Source organism: Homarus americanus, unplaced genomic scaffold, assembly GCF_018991925.1.
Source record: "Homarus americanus isolate GMGI-L3 unplaced genomic scaffold, GMGI_Hamer_2.0 scaffold52806, whole genome shotgun sequence".
NCBI lineage: Eukaryota > Metazoa > Arthropoda > Malacostraca > Decapoda > Nephropidae > Homarus > Homarus americanus.
The window spans coordinates 8,260,332-8,277,904 of NW_024720773.1; the positions used below are offsets into that span (position 1 = coordinate 8,260,332).

The following is a 17,573-nucleotide window of genomic DNA, read 5'->3' on the forward strand; positions in this document are numbered from 1 at the left end:
TGTGCACTGGTGCCCTTCTGAGCTGAATAAAACATTAAAAGTTACCGTCCCCCAATGAAAGGGGTTAATGCTTCCCCATGCCAGTGTAAGGAATGCCATCATCAATTTGGACAGATGGTTAATAACAGAAGAAATACATTTGAAAGAAGTAAATATAGAATGCAAAGATCCTATTGGTACTAGTAAAGAAGGAAGAATGATAAGAAAATAAGAATGAAGGAAATTGCACTACGCAGCCCTGTTTATACCCAACCACATCACTCGTACATCTGTGTAGAACATGCATTTGAAGCTTCCCAGGAAATTGAAGTTAATGATGGTGTTTGATAACTTGTTCTACTCATTTACAACAATTTCCAAACCAATGTTTATCCAATTCCTATCTAAATTTGTCTAATTGAAAAATATTCCTACATGTTCACTGTCACTGGGATAGTTTATGTACCTTAGTTACATCACCTTTCTTTAGCCCCATCTTTCACTTATACACAAGGCTCCTTACCTGTTGGAATAATTCAGATTAATATCAATACTGTTCATTAAGATCACCAGGTTACCATCTTCCCGAATCATTACTCGTGCCTTGTAATAATCGACAAGAAAATATAGGAGGTCTTCAAACATAATTAACAGGTCTCTCACGGATACAATGCCTCGATCCTGCAAGCATTGTGTATTTTCTACCACCGACACCTTTTCAGCTGCAAGCCGTCACTAAGGTCTTGAGAGGAATGACCCAAGTAGACTTTTTATCTTCCTTATAATCAATAAAACCAAGTGGAATAGAGGTCTACACCTTGATAAAGCAGACAAATCACCTGCTAATGTTTCGTATCTGGAGTTCCTTCCCACAGTGATAAGGGAGACCACACGGTTCACATCACCCTTTATAATTTTCACATTAAGAAGCCTTCAAGCTACTGGTATATGACAGTATTGATCAAATTCCATTCAAAATCAGTTTTAGTTTCCCACGAGGATCGGTTCACTCTTCTATTCATTTATAGTTGGCAATACAGTACAGTAATGTTAAAGTATTGGCAAGCTACAAAATGCCCCTAGATAAATGTCTTTCACAAGGTTATTTAAAACCATTACAATATAAGAAATTAAAACATTTCAAAACTCGTGCCACTCTTTACAGCCTTCAAAGAAACGGCATCGTCTGTTTGACGAGTCTACTGACAAAGGTTTATATTGTGGAGTTTCAATGCTTTGGGATTTATTATTAGCAATATATACATAACTACATTTCTTACACACAAACTTTCATTTGAAATAAATACATTAAAAACACTTTCAAAACAAGGACACTAACCAGTTGTATATACAGTACATGGAACAGTTACGACAATTTGGTTGAACTTAACAAAGAACAAAAATAGCAAACACTTTTGTGCCAAGACCCAAAACTAAAGTTAATTTTTTCAGTGTCGGGCCATAATATAAACAACATACCCCAAACGTCTTCAGTGAAGTAAAAACTTGAGGCACATCAACAGACAGGGGAAACTGACAATATTTAAGCAAATGTGACAGGGGAGCTGTGGGCACGAGTGAGTGAGTGTCTGTAAACATGTAATGTGTGTGTACATGTAGGTTTCCTTATTATGACAAGAGATTCTACCTGAATATGTACACATACAGCTGTATGTATATAATAATGCATGCATGGTGAATGAATACATGCATACACAATTTAATCATACAAGTATTGTACAGTACATGCATTTGTGTTTGAACCAATACATCACATATAAATTACAAAAAAATTAACATTTGTCATTTTTAGCAGTTTTGTGTAGGTTACCTAGTGTTTCTTCATTAAGGCTCTAATAAAGAAACTATTAGTTCGATAACTTCCTTTGGTTTGTCAACATGGAGCCAGTGACCTGCCCCCTCTATATAGTGGAACGTTGCCTGGGGAAACAGCTCCATGATTTTATCTTCATCATCTTTCCTGAAATAAAAATGGACGACCGGTATAATTTACATACACATTAATTTTTTCATGCATACAACACTTTTCCTGCTAAATATACAGTATATAGATGGACCACAAGATTGGTGCAGACATACACCTCTCAAATGCCTACTTTGGTAGCTTAAGATAATATAGAACAGGTTAGTCAACTGTAATGGACTAAAATTACCTGCTGATCCTTCCATTAAAAGTCAATTTCAAGCTAACAAAGATACTACCACAGAAAACTATGAACTAAATTCTATGGAATGAGTTAGGAACAAAATAGGTGTTACCAAGGGTGAAGGAAAATAACCTCTCAATTCATCTCATTTCCACTGTAGTAAGAGCTTCAAGATGTACAATAAAAAAGGTTGCAAGAAATTATAAAATCTTTAAGTGGTACAGTTCAATATCACAGTGAACTGGAGGTGTATGTTTAATTGACATATATACAAATCTTAGACCAGAAATCTTTAATACACTACTGCACAATATTGTTGGAAGTCGATTAAAGTAATACAACAAGGGATCCATTTAGACCTGTGTAACAATACCAGGAGGATTGTAAAAAATACTATTTATTGCACATACTTTACTAACAAAGTCTTCAGGATAAACAGTAATGCATAATTTTGACCTAACATCCTAAGGAGGAGTTAATTCAATAGTTTTGGATACATTGATAGAGAATGAATGGTCATAATTGGTCAATACAACAAGAACACTCACTAGAGAATCAGACTACACTTAACACAGTCTACACAACAGCAGGCTCACGGCTGTTACTCGTATTTCAGGTCACACTGCCACGGCTCTTACCTTATGTAGTCCGACAGTTCTCCTGCAATAAATGCCGTGTCTCCTTCAAAGGATCTGTACTTGTCCAGGATGGGGAAGGTGGTTATGTATGGATGGAAGTGCACAGCGAGGGTATTCACATTAATCCTCCACTTGTACCCTCCGTCAACTTGAACGAGGTTGGTGAGTAAAAACTGACGAACGGCTGTTTCCTGAAACGCGGGAGAAAATTTAGAGACGTGGAAAAAACATTTTAAAGTTTTTGTAAATTAAACTATTAACCAAAATTTATGGCTTCTTGGAAAAAAACATTTGCCACTTAATGTCACCTAGTGAACCATACAGGGGCACCACACCTCAGGACGAAGATAAAACACTATTTAGCTACTGAATTTAATAAAGATAGTTAAAAAAACATTGCTGTGAAGACTATAGGTTTCAGTAACCAAGAAGGGCTCTAACACTTCTGCAGACAGGATTGGTTACATTAATTATGACTACTGTACAGGAGAGCAAAGGCATCATGTTATCGGTTTCTGAGGGAATGGCCAAAGAGGGTTCATAAAATCCTGTAAAATTAGTTCTAACGTATTACTATTATTACTAGTACTAACATAAAGCTCCCTATACAACTACTACAGGTACAGCTAAAGAAAAGTCACTTACGCTAACTATACCTTATGATCTGAAACCCAAGATGAAGAATTTGGGTAAAGTTCACCGTCACTTTACCCATATTTTTTGGAGTGGGTTTCAGTACTTGACGCTAAGGGGGATGTAACACAACTTTGACTGTACCCCTAGGAACAATGCAACACTTATCACATTAAAACCATCTTACACAATGGTTAGGCAGGACTATGGGACCCACTTTTACAGACACACGTACACTAAAGCTTCCATTACATGTATATCCAATTAAAAGTTAAAATTTCAAATGATAAAGGGTTTACATTTGAGAAGTCATAACAGCTGATTTCCACATTGCTGCCGAGTTTTAATAGTGAAGCTTACCACAATGGCCGGTTTTAACAGCTCGTCCACGTAAGTCCGGGCTTCCTGTATGGTCAAATGTGCCGGTACTTCTATTCTTCGCATGATGTCCATAAATCGGGGCACATAATTGATGCTGTCCGAAACTCTTATAGGCGACATATCCATTACCATCAATTTGTCCACAACGCTAGGCTGTGAAAATTTTGAGTCAAATAATATCGTGTAGGAAGTACAGCGAGTATTCCGAGTTCTATATCTAATCCAATCTTCTTTATACTCTTAAACCTGTTTCACCTCCTGTATTTTTAGACTAGAGGAGGCAGCAGTTAATCACCACAATTTACATAACTGGTGCATATACAAACAGGTGAATTTATACTATAACAATTTACAAACTCTATAGCAATCTGTAGTGTTAAGCATTTACCAGATAGCTAAAGGCATAACAGGTACTTAATATTCCATGTTCTCTAGCCTTCAGTAATGTTATGTAATTCCTGTGGACAATAAACCTAACAACAACAACACTAAATCCAGCACCTATTATGTCGTACAGTACAAGGGTAACTCGCCATCTCATGAAAGTTGGGAGTCTTCTCATACACAAAGTTACCAGGAATATTTTGAGTCCCATTATTTATTATCTATGTAAGGTAAAGTTAAGTTGCATTGCATTATAGGTTATTAAGCAAATCTCAAATACTGTACACTGGCTGTATGTAAAATATGCCTTGTGGGGCTGTATGTAAGATATGCCTTGTGGGGCTGCATGTAACATATGCCTTGTGGGGCTGTATGTAAGATATGCCTTGTGGGGTTGTATGTAAGATATGCCTTGTGGGGCTGTATGAATCTATGTATTAATGGTATACAGTACAAAATTCTAATACAGCATCTCAAAAATCAACATTTCAGTATACACTACTCTTACTCCCCTTGAAATATCATAGAGAAATCAAACACTCAGAATGTAATCCCAACCAAGATTCTACCCTCGAGAAAAACTTGGATTGACTAAAGAGAAGTACCCAGCTTATATCACTTGATAATCAAATACCCTAATGCTACCTGGGGAGAGAGGCATAGGTTAGGCAAGTGTTAGAGCAGTTAACCTAAAGGTGAAATAAGCTGGATAGGAAGCGAAGGGGAGTAACTTCCAGGCAACCCAAAAATTCCTACCAACTTACATGACAGAACTGTACCATAATCCACAACGACCCACAAACATCTAGACAATACTAAACACATTCTAATCAGTCTTCCACTTTCAAATATAAAAGGATCCTCATCTTAAACTACAAAATGAACTACAGTACTGTACATGTACCTCAAAAAAATTACTTACCGGTACCCTGTAATAATTTATATATTTCAATAATATATAGGAGGTTCCTTGGATAGTGTGTCACCCATTAACACAATGAAATTGGTGAAATATCAATGTACAGAACTTATTTTTGTACATCAATCTATACAATGATATATTTACTTAACTACAACTGTATAAGAAATGAATGTAGTGATATATAACAAAAGGATAATACCAACCATCCATAAGTAAATGGATATTCTAAATGCGATACATCACAGAACACCACCACAGACCTCCAACAGTGCTGCAGCCATCACCGCACGACCTCCCATGCTGTGACCTATCAGTACAGCTTTTGGAATGTTGTGTTCTTTCAGGAAGTACAAGATGTCCTCAGCTAGCAGGGGATAATTGTGAGTGGCTGCGTGAGGACTGTCACCATGGTTACGGGCATCCACGGCATAAATCTAAAATAAAAATAGAATAAAGTTCACAAAAATTCTCAAGTAAAGTATTATTGTTCAAAAGTACGGTACTGTACTCTTAATTCATTTTCTTCAAGCTCAAAATACAGGAGCAGAAGGTCTTTTTTTCATTAGAGACACCCAAGAGCAGCTAAATATATCCATAAAATAGATCTAAAACCAACTTGACTCAAACACTGAACAAAAAATCCTCACTTGTAACATGAAAACAATATTCTATATATATATGCAGAACAGCATATACAGTATACCATTATGATATAGATTATATATATACTGTCCTCGCTGGGCTATACTTACTGGTATACTGTATATATCTTTACTGGGATTGCTATCAAGATTCATCAGTTTAAGACAGGATACTCACGAGTCTCCCAGTCTTCTCATTCAAAGCCTTCCCTATTGATTTCCAGTTCAACTTGTTTCCCATCAGGCCGTGCATAATGACCACTGGCGGCTTGTTGCTAATTTTATCAGGTAAGGTCGTCTGGAAGGAAGAATATGCCATGCTGATTGGTACATCCCTGAAAAGGAAGAATTCATTAATTCAATACAGAATTGCAAACAAATACTGTACAGCATCAAATTTCATAAGAATATAAGAATGGAGGAAACTGCAGTGGGCCTATTGACCCATACTGGGCAGTCCCGTTACACCCAACCCCTATTGCTCGTATATCCATCCAACCTATGTTTGAAGCTATCCAGCGTGTTCGAGTTAATGATGATGTTTGGTAACTTGTTACACTCATCCACTACTCATAATTCATAGCCTGGATGTGTCGGATATAAAATGCTACAGACAACAGTTCAATGAGGTTTGCTATCACAGAACTAACAGTAGAGAAGTAGGGCTTGTACTCCTGTCATAATGGTAGGAGGTAATCTTCAACTCCTTCCTTTCCATAAAAATAAAAATACTGAAAAATAAAAAAGTTCAATGAGACGGTGACGACCAGCAGACATTCACGGGTTTCATGTAATTGGCCACATTCAGTATTTACAAATATGTACCTAGGAATGGATAACAGTTGGAAATAAAAGGTTTACACTAGAGATTGTTAAAATCTAATACCAAACTGGAATATATAATATAATGTAGTATCTAAACTACAATATCATCACTGCAATAAGCATGGAATAACAGGCCAATGGTGAAATCTCAAGCCTAACATTTTAGGACAGTGACCCATCTGGCTTCCCTCCTCCCCAAACTCCTTGAAACAAAGCAGCTTAGTTTCTCGACTGACCTTCACCAATTTGGCCAATTTAATGCATAAAGTGCAAGACTAGCGAAGGCTTTATGACAGTTCGAGATGCACTTATGAAGCAATATACACACCAGTCTGGCACCCAAGATAAGGAGGCCTTGGTATAGTCCTCTTTGTTCTGTCACAGGAATTACGTTCAACAAAACTTAAATATTTCAATAAAACAAATAACACGACAGATGTTATGTATAGCCCGAAGTTATCACCACTGAGACAGTCTTTACAACCAGAAATATTTCGAGTGATTATATTTGTCATCTCGAGTTGTGGGAAGTGTCAAGGCTTGGTGGTCACTGCCTATTGATGTTTGCTTGATCCCCAGCCCGAATATCATCCCGTGTACTAAATTAATAAGACCATAGTAAAAATCCAGATAAAAAACATTAAAAATCCACGAGCATAAATTAAATATCCACTACATAATACGTAATTTTGACAACCTCTAAATGCATTAAAAGCTCAACTATCACCAAACTAACCATTTAGAACTTGTAGATAACTGCCTGGTGTCATTTTGAGTTGCTGGCAGTTTTATATAACGGTGAAAATTAAGATATTTGGCGGTAGTTCTGAGGAAGTTCTTCATGGTGTTGCTCCTCTGACCTCACGCAGCTCACTAGTAAACACATCCTTCCTTCTTATCCACTACACCTGCTCTTCTTCTCCCAGTAGTAACACCATAAAACTGACAACTCATGTCAAAATCACCATAATTAACTGAATTAAACCAATACACTGATAAATTTGGATATATTTGACTTTATGCTTAATATAATTATCGAATTTTATTATTTTATATCGTATATCTCTCTAAAAGATTATATTTTTCCACAGTCATTGTACTGGATAAGAACGATGTACGTCGCTTATAAACAGAATATTTGGGATTTAATCTTTAAATGTAACATTAATCAGTATTTTGCCTTAAATTTGACTTTTATCTTATTAATAGTATAAAAAATAATAAATTCAAGCTATATTAAATACTTTTCAGCCTTATTTTATCATATTACTGTGTATTTGGAGCTTAAAAATCATACGAAGACAATGACCTTTAACAATCGATTTAATTTTCCCTGTTTTAGCAAGTTTCCGAGAATACAGTATCGAAATAGAGTCTGTATTTTGATCATTAAACATCAGTGACACTTTTATAATTAACACATATCAATTTCCTCATGTTGTAAAGGTTGTAAAGATAAGCAGAATATACAGGAACTTGGGTGGTTACGATAGCCTCGTTTGGTGCCTGGGGTGATGACCGGGCTGATGCAGATAGTGATTATATCAATATAAAACCGAAAAAGGCAAAATTCCAGTCAATGTAGCCCCAAATCCGGTTAAAATAGGTTCTAGCCCTAATAATCAGCACAGAAGAGGAGGCAGTACACTCGTTTGGCCAAAAACAATAGTCCGTTTGGTCTTTTTTTTCAACTGAACAATAACATTTGAATATTTATGTTTCAATGCAATTAAGGTTATACGGAAGGATAGATAAATAATAAAAAATAATTAAACATTTTATCACATGAAAATAAATAAATCTTCCAATAAATAATACAATAAGTTATAATAAACCTACAAACACATAACATTAATTTGTGTTTCGTCTGACAAAGTAATCTCATTATTACAAAGTCTCTATTTATTCATTTATTCTCTATAAATGCTCATTATTCAGTAAAACTTATAGATCTTAAATATCTAACTGTAAATTGCTAGTAATTAGTTCTTGTGTACATTCAGTCAACAGCCGTTCTCGATCATAGATTTTCATTCATTCCAACTAAAGTCTGTCTTCAGTCATTTGATTTAATCATTAAAATCTTAGAACTTTCAATAATTAGTAGAGATCAGAATAGGATTATTATTTAAATTAACCTCCATTATTTCAGTCCGGAAGATATCAAGCACCTGACAAAGTACATAATTTTCTCGTGTTCACAATCTTTTTAGCCACTTAATTCAGACTGGAAATTATGATCTGAAAAACTAGAGAAATTTACAAATATTTCTTTTCCATTTATCCTGACTGAAAGTTCATAACAGCCTGTAAAGGTAGATAATTTTACAAACTTTTTTCATATATACAGAGTGAAAGTTTAGTGTTTACAAACTTTCTTCCATGTAGTTTAACTGGAAGGACTCAATGGCCTGGTATACTTGTTGGGCCACGTTGAAGGCGTATTGGATGTCCTCGACTGACCGTCCCTTTAGAGAGAAGGCGAGATTCTTTTTGCCGGTGAAGAGGCCGTAGACGACCCCCGCCAGGTAGAGCACCAGCAGCGCCAGCAGGGTGCCCGCCACCAGTTCACCCAGGTAGATACCGATCTGTAGGAACAGGTGGATTGATAATACGAAGTAAGAGAGAGAGAGAGAGAGAGAGAGAGAGGAGGGAGGTATGACACAAAGAAAGAGAAGAAGGAAGAAACGAATAACAAAGCGAAGGAAGACCAAAAATATTGAGAGAAAGTAATAGAGATAAAGAGAGGTGGAAGGCACACAGTTTCTTTAAATATCTAACTGACTCACTTAAGTTACGACACAAAGATGGATTCCTATAGATTCTTATGCTCAAGACACTAACACGGAGACTGAAACACAGCATTAAATTTGTACAGAGATTCGACAACAACCGGATCCGTATTCCCGTTTAAAATTAAGAACAAATACTTAAAAGAACATACAGTATATCTGTGAATCCTGAATCCGGGTTTGGACAAAAGAACTCACCCCAAAGATCCCGGCTGAGGAGACTTCATCGAAAATTCTCGGTCTAAGGACTGAGTGTTGACGTTGCTCGTATGCTGGGCTGTGTGGCTTTTGCTGGCCTCTGAATTGGTAGAGCTGTGGTGGCTGTGAGCGCTGTGTGAGATGCTGTGGAGCGTTGGCCCAGGAGGAGGAGGTCACAGCGCACAGAAGTAGAAGTGACGGAAGGAGGTTCATCTATGTTGGAGAAAATAAAGAGAACGTTTTTTATTTAATATTGTGAGGGTCACACACACACACACACACACACACACTTTCAATATTATTATGTCTAAATCACATGTAAGTTTGTATATTTTCAGGCACCGGTTGCAACTCTATTAATAAACCGATATTTATTATTATAATTATTTAGGCATCAAATTTAGACTAACCAAGAATAAAAAAAATACTCATAACTAGTAAGAAATTTGCTCAGTCTTACTCGAGTTTCCTCTACATAACGTCACGCGACTTACGATCTTGTGTATGTAAATTATCAACTTATAGTCAAATTCCTTTATAATATAGAAGAGACGACAATTTCAATACCTTGATAATTTTAGGGAAGTCAAGAAAAGGTGTTACTCTCCTTCTGGTCCTCCACTGAGTGTCAACAAAGTGGCCTCCTCGTCGCTATTTATCATTTTCGGTAAGCTCCTCCCCCCTAGGCCTCATTTTAGCCAATCACAGAGCCAAGATTCACCCCGATGAGACTTGATCCCACCAATGATAGCTGATGGGTAAGTCCAGTATATCTTACAAATGTTTATCTTCACCAGAAAACTCACGTAAAGAATGGACACCCTAAACACACAGTTAGTTCAGCTGGGATGTTAGTCTTAATTTATTCATGTACTCCCTAATCATTCCTTTGGTACTGAACCTTTATAAATATCTCTACAAAATACTAAAGATTATCTTAGAAGAATGTGTTATAAGAGCAACATGGTTCTTACTTGTCGTGTGTGTGTGATCTCTTATTAGTGTCATGAACAATGTTGCTGTTGTATGCCTTCAGACGATAATATCCACGAGAAATAATAAATAAATCCCTAGAGTTTCTTTTCTTGGTAAACACGAACGCACCCAAAAACACCACAATAACAACAGGTGTTTACTCATACTCTCATACCTCAGGGGGGGGAGGGGTTAATTACAGTCTACAGGTGAGGTCAACCCTTTCTCACCACAACACCTTCACCTTCACCTCCCTTACTACATTTCCCTTTCCTAATCCTACACCTTCCCTCCCTACCTCTATCCCTCCCCTCGAACACAACTAAACCCCTCCTGCCATTTTGCCCCTTCTAATCCTCCCCTCCTCCTCTTACCCCAACCTCCCCCTCCCCCATAGACCTCCCAGGGGTTCTAAAATGGACCACTTACAAGTATTTTTATCCAGTTAAATTGTTTTGTTGTTGATACTGGGAGAGACGTGAGGGTCCCTAGATCTTAGCCATTCTTGAGTAGTATCCCCTGTCTCGACCACCAAGCACCTCCTTCCCTAAGTCCTATCTCTCTCTCTTCCTTCGTTCCCTCCTTATTCTTCTACTCCTTCTTTTCTTCATCTTTCTCTCTCTGTCCCCTCCGCCCTCTTCTTACCTGTCTTCTTCCCTTCTTTATTCTTCCTCTTACTTCTCCTCTTTCTTCCTTATCCATCCTCCCCTTCTCCCTCCTCCTCCTCCTGCTACTATCTCCTTCTTTTCCTTCTCCCCTCTTTCTTCTTATCCCCCTCCTCCTCTCTCCTCCTTCCTCTTCCTCCTTCTTCCTCCTCCTCCGCCTCCTTCCTCTTCCTCCTTCCTCCGTCAGTGACTCGTTCCCAGGGCCTCAGTGTGACCCACTCCCTCGGGCGATGCTTAAGTTAGCGTTGGAGGAAAAGGGGAAGAGAGTGATTGTAACTTACCTGGCCAGCTTATCCTGTCTCTCTTTCTGTCTCTCTGTCTCTCCCTCTCTCTCTGTCTCTTGATCTTTCTCGTCTTATTTCTATCTCTCTCTCTTCCTCTATTCATCTTTATTCTCTCTCTACCCCTTCTCCCTCTCCCTTTCTCTCTTTCTTATTCACTCATTCTCTCTCTTAGTCACTCCCTCTACCTTATTCTCTCTCACTTTCTCTTTCTGCCTATCTCTCTCTCTCACTTTCATCTCCTCCCTCTCTCACTCACTCTCACCTCCTCTCTCTCACTTTCACCTCCTACCTCTCCCTCTCTCTCTCACACTTTCACCTCCTCCCTCTCCGTATCAGTCAGGTCAGTGTAAACAGAAGACAACAATTATGCATGGAAAGATGGTTCTGTTCCTTATCATAGGTCAAGCTGCCTTACTGTTTACCATTGTTTACCTGCAGTGACGAGGTACATTGTTTATATACCTGCAGTGACTAGATACATTGTTTATATACCTGCAGTGTCTAGATACATTGTTTATATACCTGTAATGTCTAAAATTGGCAAAATGTCAAGAGAAATATATTAAATTTATACAATCAGAAAATTAGATACTTTGGTCATATAATTAGTGATGAGAGGAATAATAACAGAAATATTAATGAGTAATGGTGATGGTAGGAGGGCCAGGGGGAGGCAGAGAGCGATATGAATGAATGAAATTAAAAAGTTATTCCCACAGAGATACATAACCTCAGAGGATTGGTGAGAATAGCCCCGAGAACGTTTAGAGAAGAGGACTGTGGTCGCCAACCCTCAGATATAAAGACGGTACTCTGATTGGTTGAATTAATCTCTAGGTACATTGTTTGTATACCTGAAAATGATATGGTTGGATGGTCAAATGGGGCTTCAGTTTTAATGGGGGCTCAGTCTTAATGGGGGCTTCAGTCTTAATGGGGGCTTCAGTCTTAATGGGGCCTCAGTCTTAATGGGGCCTCAGTCTTAATGGGGCCTCAGTCTTAATGGGGCCTCAGTCTTAATGGGGCCTCAGTCTTAATGGGGCTTCAGTCTTAATGGGGCTTCAGTCTTAATGGGGCTTCAGTCTTAATGAAGCCTCAGTCTTAATGGGGCCTCAGTCTTAATGGGGCTTCAGTCTTAATGAAGCCTCAGTCTTAATGGGGCCTCAGTCTTAATGGGGCTTCAGTCTTAATGGGGCTTCAGTCTTAATGGGGCTTCAGTCTTAATGAAGCCTCAGTCTTAATGGGGCCTCAGTCTTAATGGGGCTTCAGTCTTAATGGGGCCTCAGTCTTAAGGGCCTCAGTCTTATGGGGCCTCAGTCTTAATGGGGCCTCAGTCTTATGGGGGCTTCAGTCTTAATGGGGCCCTCAGTCTTAATGGGGCTTCAGTCTTAATGAAACCTCAGTCTTCTAGGTTCTAGTCTTAGTAGTCAGGAGCACAGATCTAAGGCACCTATCATGTCAACACACGACACCTATCATGGCTCAACACCCACGACACCTATCATGGCTCACCACCCACGACACCTATCATGGCTCAACACCCACGACACCTATCATGGCTCAACACCCACGACACCTATCATGGCTCACCACCCACGACACCTATCATGGCTCACCACCCACAACACCTATCATGGCTCACCACGACACCTATCATGGCTCAACACCCACGACACCTATCATGGCTCACCACCCACATTACCTCTTGGCTCACCACCCACGTCACCTATCATAGCTCACCAACCGACACCTATCATGGCTCAACACCCACATCACCTATCATACCTCACCACCCACGACACCTATCATGGCTCACCACCCACAACACCTATCATGGCTCACCACCCACATCACCTATCATGGCTCACCACCCACGTCACCTATCATAGCTCACCAACCGACACACCATCATGGTCCACACCCACATCACCTATCATACCTCACCACCACGACACTATATCAACCCACGACACCATCATGGCTCACCACCCACGACACCTATCATGGCTCACCACCACATCACCTATCATAGCTCACCACCGCACGAACTATCATGGCTCACCACCCGACACACCTATCATGGCTCACCACCCGACACCTATCATGGCTCACCACCGACACCTATCATGGCTCACCACTCACATTACCTATCATGGCTCAACACCCACGTCACCTATCATGGCTCACACCCGACACCTATCGCTCACCCACCCACATCACCTATCATAGCTCAACACCCGACACCTATCATGGCTCACCACCCACATCACCTATCGCAAACCCACCCACATCACCTATCATAGCTCACCACCCACGACACCTATCATGGCTCAACACCCACGTCACCATCATAGCTCACCACCCGACACCTATCATAGCTCACCACCCGACACCTATCATGGCTCAACACCCACGACACCTATCATGGCTCAACACCCACGACACCTATCATGGCTCACCACCCACATCACCTATCATAGCTCACCACCCACATCACCTATCATAGCTCACCACCCACAACACCTATCATAGCTCACCACACGACACCTATCATAGCTCAACACCCACATCACCTATCATAGCTCAACACCCGACACCTATCATGGCTCCCACCCACATCACCTATCATAGCTCACCACCCACATCACCTATCAAGCTCACCCGACACCTATCATGGACCACCCATCACCTATCATAGCTCACCACCACATCACCTATCATAGCTCAACACCCGACACCTATCATGGCTCACCACCCTTCAAGCTCACCCATACCTATCATAGCTCACCACCACGACACCTATCATGGCTCAACACCCGACACCTATCATAGCTCACCACCCGACACTATCATGGCTCACCACCCACATCACCTATCATAGCTCACACCCACATCACCTATCATAGCTCAACACCCACATCACCTATCATAGCTCAACACCCACGACACCTATCATGGCTCACCACCCACATCACCTATCATAGCTCACCACCCACATCACCTATCATAGCTCACCACCCACAACACCTATCATAGCTCAACACCCACATCACCTATCATAGCTCAACACCCACGACACCTATCATGGCTCACCACCCATCACCTATCATGGCTCACCACCCACAACACCTATCATGGCTCACCACCCACATCACCTATCATGGCTCAACACCCACATCACCTATCGTGCTCAACACCCACGACACCTATCATGGCTCACCACCCACATCACCTATCATAGCTCACCACCCACATCACCCTATCATAGCTCACCACCCACGACACCTATCATGGCTCAACACCCACGTCACCTATCATAGCTCACCACCCGGCCACCTATCATAGCTCACCACCCGACACCTATCGCTCAAACCACACCGACACCTATCATAGCTCACCACCCACATCACCTATCATAGCTCAACACCCGACACCTATCATGGCTCACCACCCATCACCTATCATAGCTCACCACATCACCTATCATAGCTCACCACCCACGACACCTATCATGGCTCAACACCACGTCACCTATCATAGCTCACCACCCACGACACCTATCATAGCTCAACCCGACACCACATGGCTCAACACCCCGCACTATCATGGCTCCAACACCCGCCACCTATCATGGCTCACCACCCACATCACCTATCATAGCTCACCACCCACATCACCTATCATGGCTCACCACCACAACACCTATCATAGCTCACCACCCACGACACCTATCATAGCTCAACACCCGACACTATCATGGCTCACCCCCTCACCTATCGCTCACCACCCACATCACCTATCATAGCTCACCACCCACAACACCTATCATAGCTCACCACCCGACACCTATCATAGCTCACCACCCACGCACTATCATAGCTCAACACGACACCTATCATGGCTCAACACCCACGACACCTATCATAGCTCACACACATCACTATCATGGCTCAACACCCACGACACCTATCATGGCTCAACACCCACGACACCTATCATGGCCACCACCCACGACACCTATCATGGCTCACCACCCGACACTATCTGGCTCAACACCCACGACACCTATCATAGCTCAACACCCACATCACCTATCATAGCTCACCACCCGACACCTATCGGCTCAACACCCGACACCTATCGGCTCACCACCCGACACCTATCGCTCACCACCCGACACCTATCATGGCTCACCACCACGACACCTATCATGGCTCACCACCCACATCACCTATCATAGCTCACCACCCACGACACCTATCATGGCTCAACACCCGACACCTATCATGGCTCAACACCCGACACCTATCATGGCACCACCCACGACACCTATCATGGCTCACCACCCGACACCTATCATGGCTCAACACCCGACACCTATCATGGCTCACCACCCACGTCACCTATCATGGCTCAACACCCACGACACTATCATGGCTCAACACCCACGACACCTACCATGGCTCAACACCCACGACACCTATCATGGCTCACCACCCACGTCACCTATCATGGCTCAACACCCGGACACCTATCATGGCTCACCACCCGACACCTATCATGGCTCAACACCCGACACCTATCATGGCTCACCACCCACGTCACCTATCATGGCTCAACACCCGACACCTATCATGGCTCACCACCCACGACACCTACCATGGCTCAACACCCGACACCTATGGCGGCCACCACGACACCTATCATGGCTCCACACCGACACCTATCATGGCTCACCACCCACGACACCTATGTGGCTCACCACCCACGTCACCTATCATGGCTCAACACCCGACACCTATCATGGCTCACCACCCACGACACCTATCGTGGCTCACCACCCACGACACCTATCATGGCTCCAACCACGTCACCTATCGACCCCACTTCGCTGGCTCACCACCCACGACACCTATCATGGCTCACCCGACACCTATCATGGCCCAACACCACGTCACCTATCATGGCTCAACACCACGTCACCTATCATGGCTCAACACCCACGTCACTATCATGGCTCAACACCCGACACCTATCATGGCTCAACACCCGACACCTATCATACCTCACCACCCGACACCTATCATAGCTCAACACCCACATCACCTATCATGGCTCAACACCACGACACCTATCATGGCTCAACACCCACGTCACCTATCATGGCTCAACACTCCACGTCACCTATCATGGCTCAACACACGACACCTATCATGGCTCACCACCCACGACACTATCATAGTTCACTACCCGACACTATCATGGCTCACCACCCACGACACCTATCATGGCTCACCACCCACATCACCTATCATGGCTCCACACCCACGACACCTAGCATGGCTCAACACCCACGACACCTATCATGGCTCACCACCCACATCACCTATCATGGCTCAACACCCCCGACACCTAGCATGGCTCACCACCCACGACACCTATCATGGCTCGAGGCATGATAGGTAGTTCCAGATAACATGTCCACCCCAATTAAAGGATATTTATGGGCAGTCTTATGAATCCTAGAACAAACGCCACAATTCCTGTTATCCTCAGTAGGGTGTGTCATAATCCTTCTTCCAGTCTGTCATAATCCTTCTTCCAGTGTGTCATAAACCCTCTTCCAGTGTGTCATAATCCTTCGTCCAGTGTGTCTTAATCCTTCGTCCAGTGTGTCATAATCCTTCGTCCAGTGTGTCATAATCCTTCGTCCAGTGTGTCATAATCCTTCTTCCAGTGTGTCATAATCCTTCTTCCAGTGTGTCATAATCCTTCTTCCAGTGTGTCATAATCCTTCGTCCAGTGTGTCATAATCCTTCTTCCAGTGTGTCATAATCCTTCTTCAGTGTGTCATAATCCTTCTTCCAGTGTCATAATCCTTCTTCCAGTGTGTCATAATCCTTCGTCCAGTGTCATTCCTTTCCAGTCTGTCTAATCTTCTTCCAGTGTGTCATAATCCTTCGTCAGTGTGAATCCTTCTTCCAGTGTGTCATAATCCTTCTTCCAGTGTGTCATAATCCTTCGTCCAGTGTATGTCATAATCCTTCTTCCAGTCTGTCATAATCCTTCGTCCAGTGTGTCATAATCC

At 41.8% G+C, this 17,573-nt stretch overlaps 2 protein-coding genes across 2 annotated transcripts; one reads left to right on the plus strand and one right to left on the minus strand.

The window, feature by feature from the left end:
* Nucleotides 1–1,210: 1,210 nt before the first annotated feature.
* LOC121861004 (protein ABHD11-like) lies at nucleotides 1,211–7,446 on the minus strand. The gene is made up of 6 exons (XM_042358449.1): nucleotides 7,308–7,446; nucleotides 5,925–6,081; nucleotides 5,366–5,539; nucleotides 3,779–3,952; nucleotides 2,786–2,976; nucleotides 1,211–1,960 (listed from the first exon to the last, which is right to left on the minus strand). The coding sequence occupies exons 1-6, from the start codon at nucleotides 7,412–7,414 to the stop codon at nucleotides 1,825–1,827; spliced, it is 939 nt and encodes a 312-aa protein (XP_042214383.1). The 5' UTR covers nucleotides 7,415–7,446; the 3' UTR covers nucleotides 1,211–1,824.
* An 8,301-nt stretch (nucleotides 7,447–15,747) lies between these two features.
* Nucleotides 15,748–16,944, plus strand: LOC121861151 (extensin-3-like). The gene has a single exon (XM_042358718.1). The coding sequence runs from the start codon at nucleotides 15,748–15,750 to the stop codon at nucleotides 16,942–16,944; it is 1,197 nt and encodes a 398-aa protein (XP_042214652.1).
* The last annotated feature ends 629 nt before the right edge of the window (nucleotides 16,945–17,573 follow it).